General features: G+C 37.0%; 1 protein-coding gene across 2 annotated transcripts in view; it reads left to right on the top strand.

Annotated features, from left to right (window-relative positions):
* The window catches only part of galnt18a (UDP-N-acetyl-alpha-D-galactosamine:polypeptide N-acetylgalactosaminyltransferase 18a), a 79,771-nt gene that overhangs the window by 53,044 nt on the left and 10,736 nt on the right, over window positions 1-15,991 (top strand). For both annotated transcript variants that reach the window (XM_067435946.1, XM_067435945.1), the window contains exons 4-9: window positions 2,036-2,219; window positions 4,090-4,287; window positions 6,891-7,005; window positions 11,805-11,990; window positions 13,818-13,955; window positions 14,758-14,853. In XM_067435946.1, coding sequence (XP_067292047.1) covers window positions 2,036-2,219; window positions 4,090-4,287; window positions 6,891-7,005; window positions 11,805-11,990; window positions 13,818-13,955; window positions 14,758-14,853 — 917 coding nt within the window. The remainder of the gene's footprint in view (window positions 1-2,035; window positions 2,220-4,089; window positions 4,288-6,890; window positions 7,006-11,804; window positions 11,991-13,817; window positions 13,956-14,757; window positions 14,854-15,991) is intronic.

The raw sequence follows: 15,991 nt of genomic DNA, 5'->3' as shown, positions 1-15,991 counted from the left end.
TTATAAATAGACGCAGCAGCTGTGGCTAAAATCGGTCACTTTTTCACACATTTAATGCTGTTAGTGTCACACGAACTGCCGCAGCGCACAAACAGCTCTCTGTTCCGGTCCAAAGACACAATAGCACAGAGCGGATCATATGCGCGAGTCGGCGCAGTCCAGAAAACATATCGGCCCATAACTGAATTGCAAAGAATGCTATATGTTGAAGCGATACTGAGGAGATTAGGAGGAGAAACGGTTAGAGATTTGAAGGAAACTGCGGCTTTGCCAAGCTCAACAGCTCTGGCCGAGCTATGATATCAAGAAAAGGCTATTTAAAAAATGGGAGGAGCTGTTCGATATGTCTCGCCTTTTTCTTATTTTTTCAGTGGAAATCTGTCACATGCCTGTCCTGTCTTGTGTGCACATGTGGGTTTTGTCATTCTGAGCATGTGCTCATGTAATTGTCTGATCCCTCCCCCCTTGTTATCTGATTAGTGTTTGATTTCTCCCACCTGTTCCCTCTTTTTTTTTTTCCCTTATAAGCTCCTTGTGTTTGTCAGTCTGTGTTGGATCCTTGTGTAATGTCTGCATCTTCCGTCCTCCACGTGATTCTGTTGGTTTGTTTAAGTTTATATTTTATTATTCTATTATGTGTGTTTTCCCCCTCGTGGGTTGTTGTTTTGAGTTTTATGTTTTGTTTTTGTAAATAAATTATCATTCTCCTGCACATGAGTCCTCGCACCATTTTCCCTTGTCTGTGACATAACAAAATCACGTCAGCGCATTGAATAAGGCTGCGTATTTCAAGGCACTTCAGTGGGCCTTTAAAGAGTAATCTACCGGGTTCACCGTACTATTTGGATCGTCTGAAAGAGATTTTCTGAATATGAAAAAATTCCTCTGATCCTAGGCCAAAATCTAAAGTCTGATCGCCAGTTTGATATGTTTCTCGACAGTCAATTAATGACTGTTGTGATCAAATTTTACCTCCCACTAAATTCTATCCCACATCTAATGCAGCTCACCTCCACCAAACGTGTCACGCATTATGTAAAAACAATTTGAATGTTTCTTGACTGCTTTACAGTCTGCCATCGATGACAACTGAGATCCTACAGTGTGACATGGCTTACATTAGGGATCATGTTCGTACAGTCTGACAAGCAACAGGACTATTATAAATCGTACAATGTGCACCCGGCTTAAGGCTGCGTACCAACATACGTATAGTCTGTATCCTAAATAGTGTATGGTATGCGAAGTGTATTCACACCTATATGGTGTGAAATGTGCCAAAATTATAGTATCCAAAAGATGCCAGGATGGTATACTGTTCCTTGTAGTTTTTTGTAGTTCTTTGGACCCCTGCTGTTGGCTTAAGAATGATTATTTTCTGAACTGCTGGTTTGTTGTGTGGTAACATACACTTTTGAGGCAGGTTCATCTCAGGCCCATCAGAAAGTAAAGCTTTTTATTTGCTCCCAGTCACCTCTAGAGTATTTGGTTTTTCCAGAATAATGAATTCACAGTGGGTATGCTACGATGACCTTTTGCTCTGCGCGTGTGGGATACAGTGAGGGGGCAGGGCGGTTAACGTGAGGTGCAGAGGTTTGGACATTTCATTCTCCCACAGATTGGCAGTGGCCCCATGTCGCACCATCTGGTTGCCATGGTGAGACAGGATGATGGCTTTCTCTCTAATAAAAACAAACAGCACATGAGACAGATGGGAGGGAAGTAATCACCGGCAGACAGCGGTAGAGACTCCAAATATCACAGACCCCTGGCAAATATTAGTGTCTGATATTTGCAGCGCTTCAGTTGATGTTCGTAATTCCCTGAGAGGTCGAGGGGGAAATCTATATAAACGAATTTTGATTAGAATGAAATAAAAGTCAGGTACACGTGTCACTAGGGTCTCCCCGCTTCGTTTCTGGCAAGTACTGAATTTTACAGGCCACAAGGATGATTTGGTAAAAAGTACGAGGTATTAGTTTTTATATTGCAGGTTTTTTTAACTGATCCCTCTCTCCCTTCCATTGACTCAAAGCTGAACTGTCGGAAAACCTCCAGAGGTTTGTGGAGGAGACCAACCAGCAGCGTCCCGACTTCATAAAAGTGGTTCGGCATGAGAAACAGGAGGGCTTGATTCGCTCTCGGGTCAGTGGCTGGAGAGCTGCGACCGCCCCCATCGTGGCCCTGTTTGATGCTCACGTGGAGTTCAGCGTCGGATGGTCAGTGGAACTTTATTCATTTTCTGCCAGTACTGAAGTTAGTTTATCATTTTGATGTCTTCAAAATATGATTGATAGTTTATATTTTATAAAAAGTTATAAACGATTTTTTGATGTTAAATTATATTTTTGTATTATTATATTAATTTGGTTTATTTTTATATTTGTTTTTTTTATAAATGTAAATTATATATAATATGCAATATAAATTCCACTGTAACCTTTTGCTCAAAATGTACTAAATTTAGATAATGAGCGAGTAAATCATGAATCCATTTCCCAAACCATGTTTTTGTCTTATCCTGAATTATTACGGTACACATGTAATAAGTGTTTATATTCAGACTATTTTGGTCCGGTTCGGGTCGGCACCACTATGAAGTAGCACACTCCCTGTGTGACTCGCCATAGACACAAACAGAGAGAAGTAGCTCCGGCTGCAATGTTCTAACACAAGATGCATGCACCATATTGTACAAATCTGGTGATTAAAATTGTTCAGTAAAACTGATTTAGCCCTGATTTAATAAGGAAAAAAAACATGACCAAAGACTGTTGAATTTTAATGATACTGTTGGCACATTAATTTTTATTATACCGAATGATGGCAGGTAGTTTTGTAGTAGGATGTGAGTTATGAATACAAATGCTAAACAAAATCAAAATCACTGTGAATTGTTCATAAAACCATTATTATGGAAATTGCTATATTGAATTGATCAAGACAATATATGTAACAATGGCTTTAGAAACAATATACACTGAACAATTTACATGTGTTTCATGAAAGGGGTCCAAAGGCTCTGAATAAATCTTATTTTCATGGCCAGTTTTCTGTCACAGCCTATTTATACCTGATACGTCTGATATGACTAAACAGCATGAAAGTACAACATATTCATAAAGCTTTGCAACAAAACTATTTGCAGAGTTTTCTGAAAATGCCATTCTCTGTTTGCCATTCAAACAAATAAAAAAAACAATCTAGCCTCCACAAAGCTATTATTGAAAAGAAGCTCATATTGTTTAATTTAAAATCTAGTCAGACTGGTATTTTCATGCTGAGAATTCAGATTTGGTTTGAATAGTCCTTGTGCGTAATGTTGTTTTTGATCATTGTTTGTATAGAGTGTGGTAACTTGTGACCCCTAATACGAGTGAATTCAGATACTTGCTTAACAAATCATGTTAAGCTAGTGTAACTGTTAAATTTTAGATGGAGAGCAACTGTATATGTGGATGGAAATGCTGTTCTTCCTGTGCGATGTGAGTTCCCTGTGGGTGTGAGGGCAGGAATATGAGCAGAAGTGCCTGTCTACTGCAATTACTGTGCTAGGCACAGCTGTCAACTTACATACCTGTTAATTATTCTCTGTGCAATATGTCAAAAAACGCCTCTTAAAGGGCTTGGATAGCGTCCAAAGTGTATCTTACGGATGTCAGCTTATTCCTGCTCGAAATTCATGCGGCGTTCTATCAGTTCATGGATGCATCTGGTACTTTCTCTGGGGTTCGGTGTGGTTTTTACAAAGTGGATAATACCGTTTTTAGCTTGCCTGAGGCTATTTTCCAAGTTCAAAAGCAGCCCTAATGCTTGTCTTCACAACTTTTGAGATGGTCTTTCAAAGTACCATTATCTCCGAGAATGACATTTTAAGTTTTAGATCGATGGACTCTAAAAAGTCATTGCCTGCCAAAGTGAAAACTACAATCAGCTTTAATAATCAAGTGTGAAATAACCTTTCACTTGAAGTAGCTGCATTTAATTTTGTATTCAGGGATTTCGAGGTTTCAAGAGACAAATTATATAGATCCATCCAATACCTACTGCCCATGAACTTAAAGCATGTTCTATTTCTATTGATCTAAGGGCCGAACCAATCCTTCACAGAATCAAAGAGGACAGAACACGGGTCATCTCGCCATCATTCGACAACATCAAATACGACACATTTGAGATAGAAGAGTATCCCCTCTCAGCTCAAGGATTCGACTGGGAACTTTGGTGTCGCTATCTAAACCCTCCCAAATCCTGGTGGACACAGAAGAATCAAACTGCACCAATCAGGTATTCAAGCAAGATACAATCAGTGTTAGCTCAATGGCTCAACAAAGACAGGTTCTGAACTATCTTATACAATAATAATCTTATACAAGTCCTAAAATATAACATGTCAAATATCAGGGTAATGGTTCCCGGTTCCTTTCAATTCGTCCATAACCACACACTGGTTCAGTGAGAGAGTCAGTTGCAAACTCAATATTAGCTCTGATTCACTGGCTGCGTGAGTCTGATTCAAACTCATAAGTTCAACATTGGCTGTGTCCAAAATTGCATGCTCTCTTGAGTAGAGACTTACTGTATTTTAAACAAGTAATTACTTCACAACCACTAAAAAGTATGCTCTATATCACACGGCTCGAGAGAGCTTTTATTATGCCACGGTCGAGCCCTTCCGCTTCTTCTGGTCATGTGTATGTGGGGTAACACAGCGCTGTTTTATCATAATTAAATACATTATTTGAGTGTGTTGTAAGTTATGTCATAATGCTACTCTGTGCGTTCACTCAACGGCTGCTATGAGACACTTGTTGCACACTGCAGTAATTTAGATCAATATTAGGCATGGAAAAACATGGTACTCGCAGTAAATCAAGACAACAAGATTTAAACAATAAGACTATGTTGAGCTATATAACAATGATTAGTTTTCTGTCCATGAATGATCCAAACAGTCCAAACCTGGCAACCTCCCCCAGTTTCTGTTGAAGCCAATAGGGAAGTCACTTAAACTGCTATTCATCGACTGGCCACTAGGGACCAGGCTCTAGAAGGGAGCAGAATCTCATTGAGCCCCATGTTAAAATGCCCAACTTTACAGCAGAAATAAAACATATTTACAGCCTTGGTTTTGGTCTATATGGCTAATTTTGCCCTTAATGACAACTGTGAGGGAGTTAAATTGTTTTATAAGTCATTCGTTTACATTATGTAAAGCCTTAAAGTCTGCATAATTAAGGGCGTGGTCACTTTGAGTGACAGGTGGATAGCCACTTATCCGCTGTCGTTTAGTCATGGTGTCACTCCGCCCACATCCCGCCTCTTTTCCCATTTTTTGTTATCCGGGCATGACGCGATGATGCGCTGGCAAGATGGCAATGGCCAGCTTGTCTCTACTTATTACGCTTTAGAACTGCTCATCGGACTCCTATGGGTGACGTCACGGACACTACGTCCACATTTTTTTACAGTCTATGAATTTAAAGGTGTCATGAACTGGCTTTATTTTTTTAAATTGTTGTCTGAGGTCAACTAAAGACGTGTGGTTTTTACATTCAAAAGCATCATAAGAAATAGGCTATATTCTACACAGGTTTTAAAGCTCTCCAATACGCTCGGCTCTGATGGGCGTGCTGCAATGGAGACTTAAATGCCCACGGTTAGGATTGGAGAAGATTTGCATATTAAATGAGCTTCTGCTCCCCTGTTCAGTTCAGTTCACATGAGGCAGGGGTTGATTTGAAAGCAGCAACCGGGATGAATCTATCACAAGGCTCGTAAACGTCTTTATCAAACAAACACCACAATATTTCTCATCCAGCAACGATTGATTGGAATATAATTTCTGTATAACATGGCCCGCATGATCTGTGGATATAAGTGTGGACACACACAAACACACACGTGCGCTCACCCAGATCAAGAAAATATTATTTCTGCCAAAAACGTACGCCTGTCTGGAAGACACACAACCCCAGGAATACTATTACATATATAGAAGGCACAACATTGTGTCTGCAAATCCAGCACGACCTAAGACTTGTTTACAAACGATTCTGCAGTTAAATGAAGCGAACACACAAACGGTCTTCCCCACGTGAGCTGGAACTTCATTAAAAATAAATGAAGTATCACACATTCCTAATATTATGATCCAAAAGAAGCTTATGCAGTGACTGTGTTCTTCCACAATATCTTGTTATATTCTTCGGCATGTTTATTCCTGCTGGCTAGCATGATCCAATGAGTCGGTGGGCGGGGCTACTGAACTACACGTGCTTATTATTCTGTAGAGGCGATGTTTCGCCACTAGATGACGTCAGGACGAAGCTCACGATCGTTTTCTGGGCCTGGTGTCTATAAAAGCTTTTCTTTGACTAACAAGAACGTTTTCAACTCTGAAACTTACAGAATAATCTTATATTACCATGACCTTTTATATATCAAAAGCTCAAGGGAAAGTTAACACATAATATAATAAAGCATCTTTGGCATTTCCATGGTTGAGGGTAACATAGAGATGGTGTCCCGGTTAAAATAGCTTATTTCTCTGGATTTAAACATTCAAGGAAACATTTAGGGTAATGTAAGTACACAAGTCAACAAAATATATAACATTGTTCTAATGGTTTTTGGATATCTGAATCCAAAAATCCTATGTATTATGCCTTTAACAACTTGTATTTCATGTTAAATGGCTACTCAAGAGTCAAGACATTGGATCAGACAATTTTCACTGCTAATTCTTAATGACTGTATATCCTTAATGTAGTAAAATATGTATTCATAAGTCATTTGAGTTCATTGTTGCCATGTGCCATCTCCTCTCTCTCTCTCTCTCTCTCTCTCTCTCTCTCTCTCTCTCTCTCTCTCTCTCTCTCTCTCTGCAGGAGTCCCGCTCTGATTGGTTGTTTTGTAGTGGATAGGGAGTATTTTGAGGAGATTGGTCTGCTGGATGAAGGGATGGAAGTTTATGGAGGAGAAAACGTGGAGCTGGGGATCAGGGTAAGAGCTTTTCAGACTGCCTATGAGAGTTTCGAAAGTACAGCAGGAGACAGGATGTCTGGAGTTTGAGTAGACAAGTAGACGCATGCCAATGAATAATGCTGTTTCATTTGATGAAAAGATGCTTTATACAGGTTGTTCCTTTGAGGGCAGATGGATATGTGGGGGTTTGCAGCCTCTGGTTACAGATAGACCTGTGTGTACGTGTGTGTATAAAATGTGAAAAAAGTCATGCAGCCTAGTGTGTATCATAACACACAATTAAAGTAGCGCTCTCTGCAGCTTACTAATGATAACCTGCCATACAAGAGTTTTGCTGCAAACTGGCAGGGTCCTAACCTCTTAGTATTGCACATGTACAGAGCCCCGTTGAGACTTCTGCCGACTCCCATCAGACACAGCACTGTAATTTGCCTCCGCAGCCAGAATCCAAGCTCAGCCTGTGCATGGAGCTCGCCAGCGGACAAACAGCGACTTGCTCTTACTGTGATTTGTCCTAGCAAAGCTGCAATCACTCCACGCGGGGTGCACCCTGACAATACAGAGCGGATCAAACCCTCCATTAAATGTACAGACATCTATTGTGATTACCCCCCCTCTGGTTTCGTCACTAAGGGCCTCAATGAGCAGAGAGGAAATGGAAATGTCTCAGGAAATGGCAGGCACCATGGCCATGTGTGCAACGGGATTTGGATAATGGCCCCCAACATCTGTTCATACAGCTGTGTCTCTACAACCTAATTCCTCACTCCCATCTTTTGAGCTCCTTTGTGCCTCCGAATCTCTAAATGCAACATCGCACACGTTGCAATCTACCAGACATTCCCAAAAGGAATGATATTGAGATGAATGTTCATTGTCATTCAGTTGCGTTTTTTAGTCTATTTAGAACAACAAATGCTAAATGAACCGCAAAAACAACTTTTAACAACGTTTAACAACTTTAATTTCAAAATAAAACAAACAAAATGAAAGTAAACCGCGGGCAGCCCCTCACGGACGACTGCCCGCACACACACACACATAATAAAACGCGGGCAGCCCCTCACGGACGACTGCCCGCACACACACAACAAAACGTAAACAAAACATAACATAAATCCAGGCCTGGCCCTCTCTCGTCTTTCGCTGCCTTCGCTCCTCCTTTTATGCTCCCGTCACTCGGCCGCAAGACGAGACCGGTGTGTCGCGCAGCTGGCACTCATTACCACTCGTCACCGGCCCGCTCTCGCGGTCCCGGTAGACGGCAAACAAATCATTTTCATTATTTGTCTTGTACCTTGCATCTGATGTTTAAAAATTATATGTAAATATATTCATTTAGAACAGGCATTCTAAACCCTGGTCCTCGAGGGCCACTGTCCTGCAGAGTTTAGTTTCAACCCTAATCAAACACACCTTAAGCAGCTCTTCAGGATTACTAGAAATGCTGGTGAGTTTGATCAAGGGTAGAGCTAAACTCTGCAGGACAGTGGCCGGTGTATGTAGATAGAAATGGCTCATTTTAAGATAATAAAAACATAATGGTTCATTTTGTAAGGTGTTTATACACAACTGGAAACATAGTTATGTATATCATATTGCATTTCTGTAAATATCCTTTTAAATACTACACACTGCACCTTTAAATGAAGAATTTATAATTTGCCAGTGTTGTAAGACAAATACAGTAATTTCAAGATCTATTCTCTGAAAGATTTAGGTCATTTATATTTTTGCTTCTAAAACAAAAGTTATTTTAAATCCTAAAATATTGATTAAGAATATTATAATTCTTAAGATGAAGATGTAACCTTTTTTGTAATGAAACAATCATCTATGCTGCAGTTATTATTTTTGCAGATATTCGAATTAACGGTTTTCTGGAATTGCAGCTTCTCAGTCAAACTCATGCTGGAGGCACTGAAGCTAAAGAAAATTTCCCATTTTTCTGACTCTCATTGACACGCTGTTGACAGGAAATAGTTTGTGCTTTGGAAGAGGGTGCACTCTCAATAAAAGGTCAACGCATCTGTGCTCTTCTATTCTTAGCCCTCGCTAAAGGGCTCTGTTTATCAGTGATGGAGAATGAATACTGTCTTTGATCATGTTAGATGTCAGCATAGTTTTATTTGCTATCTGTTGCCACAGCATGTCAGTTTTGTTCCAGGTAAAGAGTAATGACTTTGTCATGTCCCTCGGGTGTCATGCTTATTGATGGTTAATTCAGTCAAGATCAGGGTGAGGTGAACACATAAAAGGTCATTTCATTATTCATGCATCATGGAAAATATACAGCAAATAGAAATTCAAGAAATTAATCAAGATTTTTTTTTTTTTTAAATCTAAATGTCCTTACAAAATAAAATTAAGACATATTATTATTATTATTATTATATAATATTATTACAATGTATATCATGAAATAGCATTTTTTCACCTAGTGATGATGATTATTATTATTTTATTTTTTTCTTCCAAAAAAGATATGATGAAGTAGGCCTTTAACTGCGTTTAACCAAATTATTTTTTTTAATTCAAAATGTTTTGAATATTTTTATATTATATTAATAATAATATAATATTTTACATACATTTATATATAATGACAGTGGTTTTCACCCAGTGTTTATTATTATTATTATTATTATTATTATTATTATTATTATTATTATTATTATTATTATTATTATTTAAACAACAATACGATGATTATTATTATTATTATTATTATTATTATAAAAATGTTAACCCAGTTTTTCAACCCAGTGTTCACTTTGTATTGTTGTTGTTGGTATTTAAACAACAATATTATTATTATTATTATTATTATTATTATTATTATTATTATTATTATTATTATTATTATTATTATTATTATAAAAATGTTAACCCAGTTTTTCAACCCAGTGTTCACTTTGTATTGTTGTTGTTGGTGGTATTTAAACAACATTATTATTATTATTATTATTATTATTATTATTATTATTATTATTATTATTATTATTATTATTATTATTATTATTATAAAAATGTTAACCCAGTTTTTCAACCCAGTGTTCACTTTGTATTGTTGTTGTTGTTGTTGTTAGTATTTAAATAACAATATTATTATTATTATTATTATTATTATTATTATTATTATTATTATTATTATATTTTTTCAGTTATGTGCAGTTTTTAACCCAGTGTTGACTTAATTATTTTAAAGAATATTATATTTTAGTCTAAAATAGCAAAACAAGAATTTATTTATTATTATTAATTTTACACGTTTTTTATACATAAATAAAAACATTTTAGCTTTTTTTTTTTTTTTTTTTCAGGATTAAATTATTAAAACAATGAAGGACAATTTATTTTGTTTCAAAACAAAACCAAACAATGATTACAAATATATATTTTTTGCTTCTTTTTTAGATGACATTTTATGGGAAAGAGATCAAGTCTTAAATGTCTCCCAGACAATATAAAGCCGGTTTGATTCTAATTTCATGCTTGCAAAATTTGCCTCTGTGCAACAGATTACGGTCTGAATATCTCTGTCTGCAGCAGGTATTGTATGCAAATGTGAGAAATTATTTTTTAATGCTTTGGGAGAACAGACGGCTGAGTCATGGATCATTGGGATTGTTGTCAGTGATTATGCATATAAATCATTCTCCTGGTCTGGCAAATAGGAACAACACACATCTGTCCACTTCCTGTTGAATCCCGCCCAACGAGTCTTGGCGTTAAAAGCCTGCCAAACGAGCGGATCAGAGCAAATCTGATACACCCCCTCCTTTTCAAACAAATAATCATATTCAAAATATGGCACCAGGGTCTCTCGATAACACAACTTTTTGTTGAATGCAAATCAGATGCATTTAAGTACACACAACACGTGTTCAAATAGCTTCACTGAAACAACCCTAGCATATGTCCCAGCCAGATGTTGCACTTCATATATTACCAAACCAGGCCTGAATGAAAGTGTTTGGGTGTGAATGTCTGAATGAAGTGCAGCACGCTGGCATGTGGCCTATATAAGCCCATTCGAAGATTTACTGGAGAGATGTACAAAGCAAAGAGATATACTCTGGGTTTAAAAGCTCTGTAGGAGTAGTGCAGTGGGTGGAAAAACAGGGAATCACACCAACACACACGGATATGCTGCCACTCTTCATTTTGAGCTGCATAACATGCACTAATTGAGGGTAAATCTTTAAACAAATGTGTATTATATGAAAGCAGTATTTTGTTGTTTTTTTCCCATCTTAACAAAAAAAAAAACAGCCGGTGACTGTGCTGTTAAAATGCTCAGTGTCAGCCGGATGTCAGAAAATATGTTGAATTATAACTAATTAAAAGGTCTGTTTGAGCTTTCAAATAGGTTCTTTCAATATTCTTCCTGTCATGCGATAAAAGGCTCCTATATTGTTTTGTTAATGAAAAGCAGTTTTGGGAGTTTAGTTTGAACAAAGAGCTCCGCTGTGTGGAAATGCGTAACCTTTAGATGATAATTGTAGGAAATGAGCGTCCTTGATTTGAAGTGTATTGTTTAGGTTTTTATTTTCTTCTGTAAACCCTTTTTAAATGTTCTAATGGAACACAAAAGTGCTTTTTGTTCCTTGTGGAGTTTGATTTATGTGTTTTTTTTCCATGTAATTTGGTTTATTCTGCTAAATGGACTCACACACTCCCTAATGAATCATAAGAACTTGGCTTATTTGTTTTTTTTTAATGCCTAATGGATGTTAAAGGGCATTTTAGAGAGCTAATTTTTCTTCATCCTTGTCAAAATTCAAACCGCGTGACACTAATGTGTGTGTAATCAGGTATGGCTGTGCGGAGGAAGTGTGGAGGTCATGCCCTGTTCCAGAATAGCTCATATTGAGCGCGCCCACAAGCCCTACACGGAGGACCTGGCAACTCACGTACGCAGGAACGCTCTGAGAGTGGCCGAGGTGTGGATGGACGAGTTCAAGAGCCACGTTTACATGGCCTGGAACGTTCCACAGCAGGTACTGAAACCTATGACTAGTTGCAGCTCTAAAATCTGACTGGATAGGCCGTGTTTAATTTGAAAATCTGGTCTTGAGAAGAAACTGATAAAAGATAAACTGATAGTTTTTAATACAAGATAATACTGTCAACTATCAAAATCACTAATCCAAAAAAAGAGAAGACATTGATCATTTGAACTCCTTCCCAGTCATATTTCCCTACAACATGGCAATTTGTTTTTATTAAAATGATTTCATTCATATATTCTATGATAATTTGTAATACAAAAAACAAAACAAAAAATAAAATACACTGTTCAAAAGTTGAGGGTCAGTAAGATTTGTTTAAAAAAAATAATCTTATGTTTACCAATTCTACATTAATTTGATCAAAATTACAGTAAAAATAGTAATTGCATTTTTTGAAATATTATTGCAATTTAAAAAAAACTGTTTACTATTTGATTTAATTTTAATGTGTTGCAAAAGCTGAATTTTCAGCATCATTACTCCAGTCTTAGGTATCACATGATTCTTAAGAAATCCTTCTGAAAATGTATGTGTGTAATATATATTTGTTACACACATACATTATATATATATCACACCAATCAGGCATAACATTGTAGCCTACTATTGTGTTGATCCCCAAACCCTAACGCGTCGAGGCATGGACTCAGTTAGACCCCTGAAGGTGTGCTGTGGTATCTGGCACTAAGATGTTGGCAGCAGATCCTTTAAGTTCTTCAAGTTGCGAGGTAGGACCTCCTGTGATTGGACTTGTTTGTTCAGCACATCCCACAGATGCTCAACTGGATTGAGCCTTTGTCAAAATCGCTGAAATCCTTATGTTTGGCCATTTTTCCTGTTTCTAACAACTTAAATCATCTTCAAGGATTAAATTCACTTGCTGCCTAATATAGTAATAGCACTCACAAATAAGTGCTGTGATGAAGAGATAATCAGAATTATTCACTTCACCTGTCAGTGGTCATAATGTTATGCCTGGTCGGTGTATATATATATATATATATATATATATATATATATATATATATATATATATAGGCGATTAATCGCAATTAATCGATTTGACAGCCCTAGTGTTAATTTATTAAAAGTAAAAAAATCTTCTGACCCCAAACTTGTGAATAGCAGTCTATAAATTAAATTTAAAACATGCAAGATTTTTGGACACTACTGTATATTAATATGCTAAATTACTTGGCAACCAGAAGCCTGCCTTTAATTGTAATTGTTGTTGACATTGTTTTGTATCATATTTCATTTGTCACTGTTTTATATATATATATATATATATATATATATATATATATATATATATATATATATATATATATATATATATAGTATAAAAGAGGACGTAAGCCTCTAGAAGTAAATCCCTGCTGTGAATTTTACCATGGTTAAAGGGGATTATTTTGGCACTCTGCGTCATGTTGCGCCAAACAACAAACTTCAACCATGGCAGATTTTCTGGGACACACGCTTTTGAGTGGCTTACAGTTCTATATCAGTACATGAATGTAATGGAAGTCAAAGGATACCTGCTGGTTTGTCATTTTGAGTTAAGGTAAAGGGTTAAGATATAATGACCATGACTCATTTAAGTTACAGAAGCCATAAGGCTTTTTAATGAGCTCTTACTTCTGAACTGTACATGACGCATTGAAATGCAGCTGCATATAGAATCACTTCACTTCAAGTGCCTGAACCTGAAGGGCTGAGATAGATGTACATGAACACATGAGAGCTTTCATGTTCTAGCAGATATTTGATTCTGAACTCTTGCATGGTCACAATTGCACATGTTTGTGTTTGCAGGGCTCAGGCATCGATATCGGTGATATCAGAGAGAGAATAGCTCTCAGAGAGAGACTCCGCTGCAAACCCTTCAGCTGGTTCCTGAAGAATATTTATTCTGAGATGAGAACCTACACAGAAACCATTGCTTATGGTGTTGTAAGTATCTACTTCTTGTCTAATAACAATCATTGCTACAAAATCTACAAAACAGGTGCCATTTCTGTCCCTCGTGTATATACAGTCAAACCAAAATGTATTCAGACACCTTCAACATTTTCTCACATTATCACAGTTTATTCACAATAGTTAAGAAAATACTAGTAAAAAAAGGGTTGATTAAGATCTTTTTGAAGTAACAAGGGTTCTTGGAGGTGTTTCTTCTCAGCATTGAGCATCTAGGGGAAAGTATAATAAATCTATTTGTATAAAATAAAATCATTAAACTATTATTCTAAGAGACATCTCATTTCACAAGGCTTGCAATGTCAAACTAAACTCCGTTATCGTTCTGATGACATAATTATATAACAATATTGTCAAATTTATTAATTTAGCTTGACACAGAACAATGCAGTTTATTGGGACTTAGAGACATTACATACTGTATCTGATAGATGACATTGTATCGCATAATATTGAGTTATAGAAATAGTTTGTACCAAGTATTATTTTTAATTTCTCAGGGCTATTTCATCATTCATCACAATGCAAGGCCAACAGAGTGGTTTTCCTAATTGGCATTCCTTTATGGAATAGCATAATTAACAGCTCCGTTGTGAAGACAAAGGAAAGCTGAGCTCCAGGCTATTTTCACACACATTGGTCATTAGCAGACAGAGGAAGAAAGATGGTATTTGTGATCTTAATTCATCTCATCCTCTGCGGTTTTTGCATTGTGAAATGAGCCTGATGTGTCAGCCGATTTAGTGCATCTTTGTGCGTGTGTGTGTGCATGTAGCTGAGGAACAGCCTGAGGCCGGATCTTTGTGTGGATCAAGGTCCCGACTCCGACAACATTCCCATCCTATACAACTGCCACGGCCTGACGCCTCAGGTTAGTGTCCAGTCCACTGCACCTTCTGGCTTTCAATTTTTTTTCAACCCTCAGAGTGTGTGTAATTCATTTACATGTAAGTGCTCGTGCCTGACTCCATCATGTCTCCTGTTCTCTCTTTCCATGTTTGTCACTGTATCTGCACAATATGTGAAAATAATTTTTTTTAGGATCTTATTTGTGGCTTAGAGTTCCAGAACAGGAAATAACGGGTTAAACAGGATCAGTAGATGTAACGAGTTGATTTCGAGCCTGCAACGCTTTGTATGAGCACCTGCCAAATGTTTTATAGCATGTGCACTAACCACTAAGCCACAGCCTCAACTTTTTTAACATTGCCTTAAATGTCAAAAGGTTTGGACAAAGGCAATATATAGAATTTTCTTACTTTCTTACATTCATTTATGTGGGTCTGTTAAAACGGTCCGTTCCAATGAATCGATTCACAGCTTTGAATAAAAATTATTCAGAACTCTGAAGCAAAATATTTGTCACCACACAAAAGTGTTCATTAAAATTTTCAGTAACACTTTACATTAAGGTTGCATTTGTATTAGTTATACACAATGAACTAACAATGAAAAATACTTCTAAAATATTTAGATTGAGTAACCCGATGCGAATGTTCGCTTCGCTTTTGGTGTGCACACACCGATAATCAAAAGTTGTATCTGGTAATATTACCGTACAGTCACACACACAAGTCTTGGGGGATATAAAGAAAAAATGAGGACATTTCATTCTTCCGAGATACCCACAAGTACTAGTATCTACATACATATACTCATACATGTCAGTTTATTTGACTAATTAAAATTGAGGAAACGCAGTGCTGTTTCACTTGGTCTGCACTATCTAAACTGCATTTGAGTGTGTTGAAAGTTGAAATGTTATTCTTTGTGTTAGTTTTATGGCTGTTTGAGACTAGCAGTAAGCTACATCAAGATTAGAACAATCAGGGTTGCTAACTCTCACGCATTTGGCGTGACACGCTTTCAGGCTCTGTGTCAGGCTCTCACTCTCCCCAACTTAATCTCACGCCAAATTGCCATACCTACTTTTGATATTAAACAAAGCTATAGCTTTATTTTTTAAGCAAGTTTTATTGCGAAATTCAAACAATAAATAGCGTTTTGGC

The sequence above is a fragment of the Pseudorasbora parva genome, chromosome 25 (assembly GCF_024679245.1).
Source record: "Pseudorasbora parva isolate DD20220531a chromosome 25, ASM2467924v1, whole genome shotgun sequence".
NCBI classification, from domain to species: domain Eukaryota; kingdom Metazoa; phylum Chordata; class Actinopteri; order Cypriniformes; family Gobionidae; genus Pseudorasbora; species Pseudorasbora parva.
Note: the sequence above shows the minus strand (reverse complement) of the source record. Positions and strands in the feature narration are given on the sequence as shown.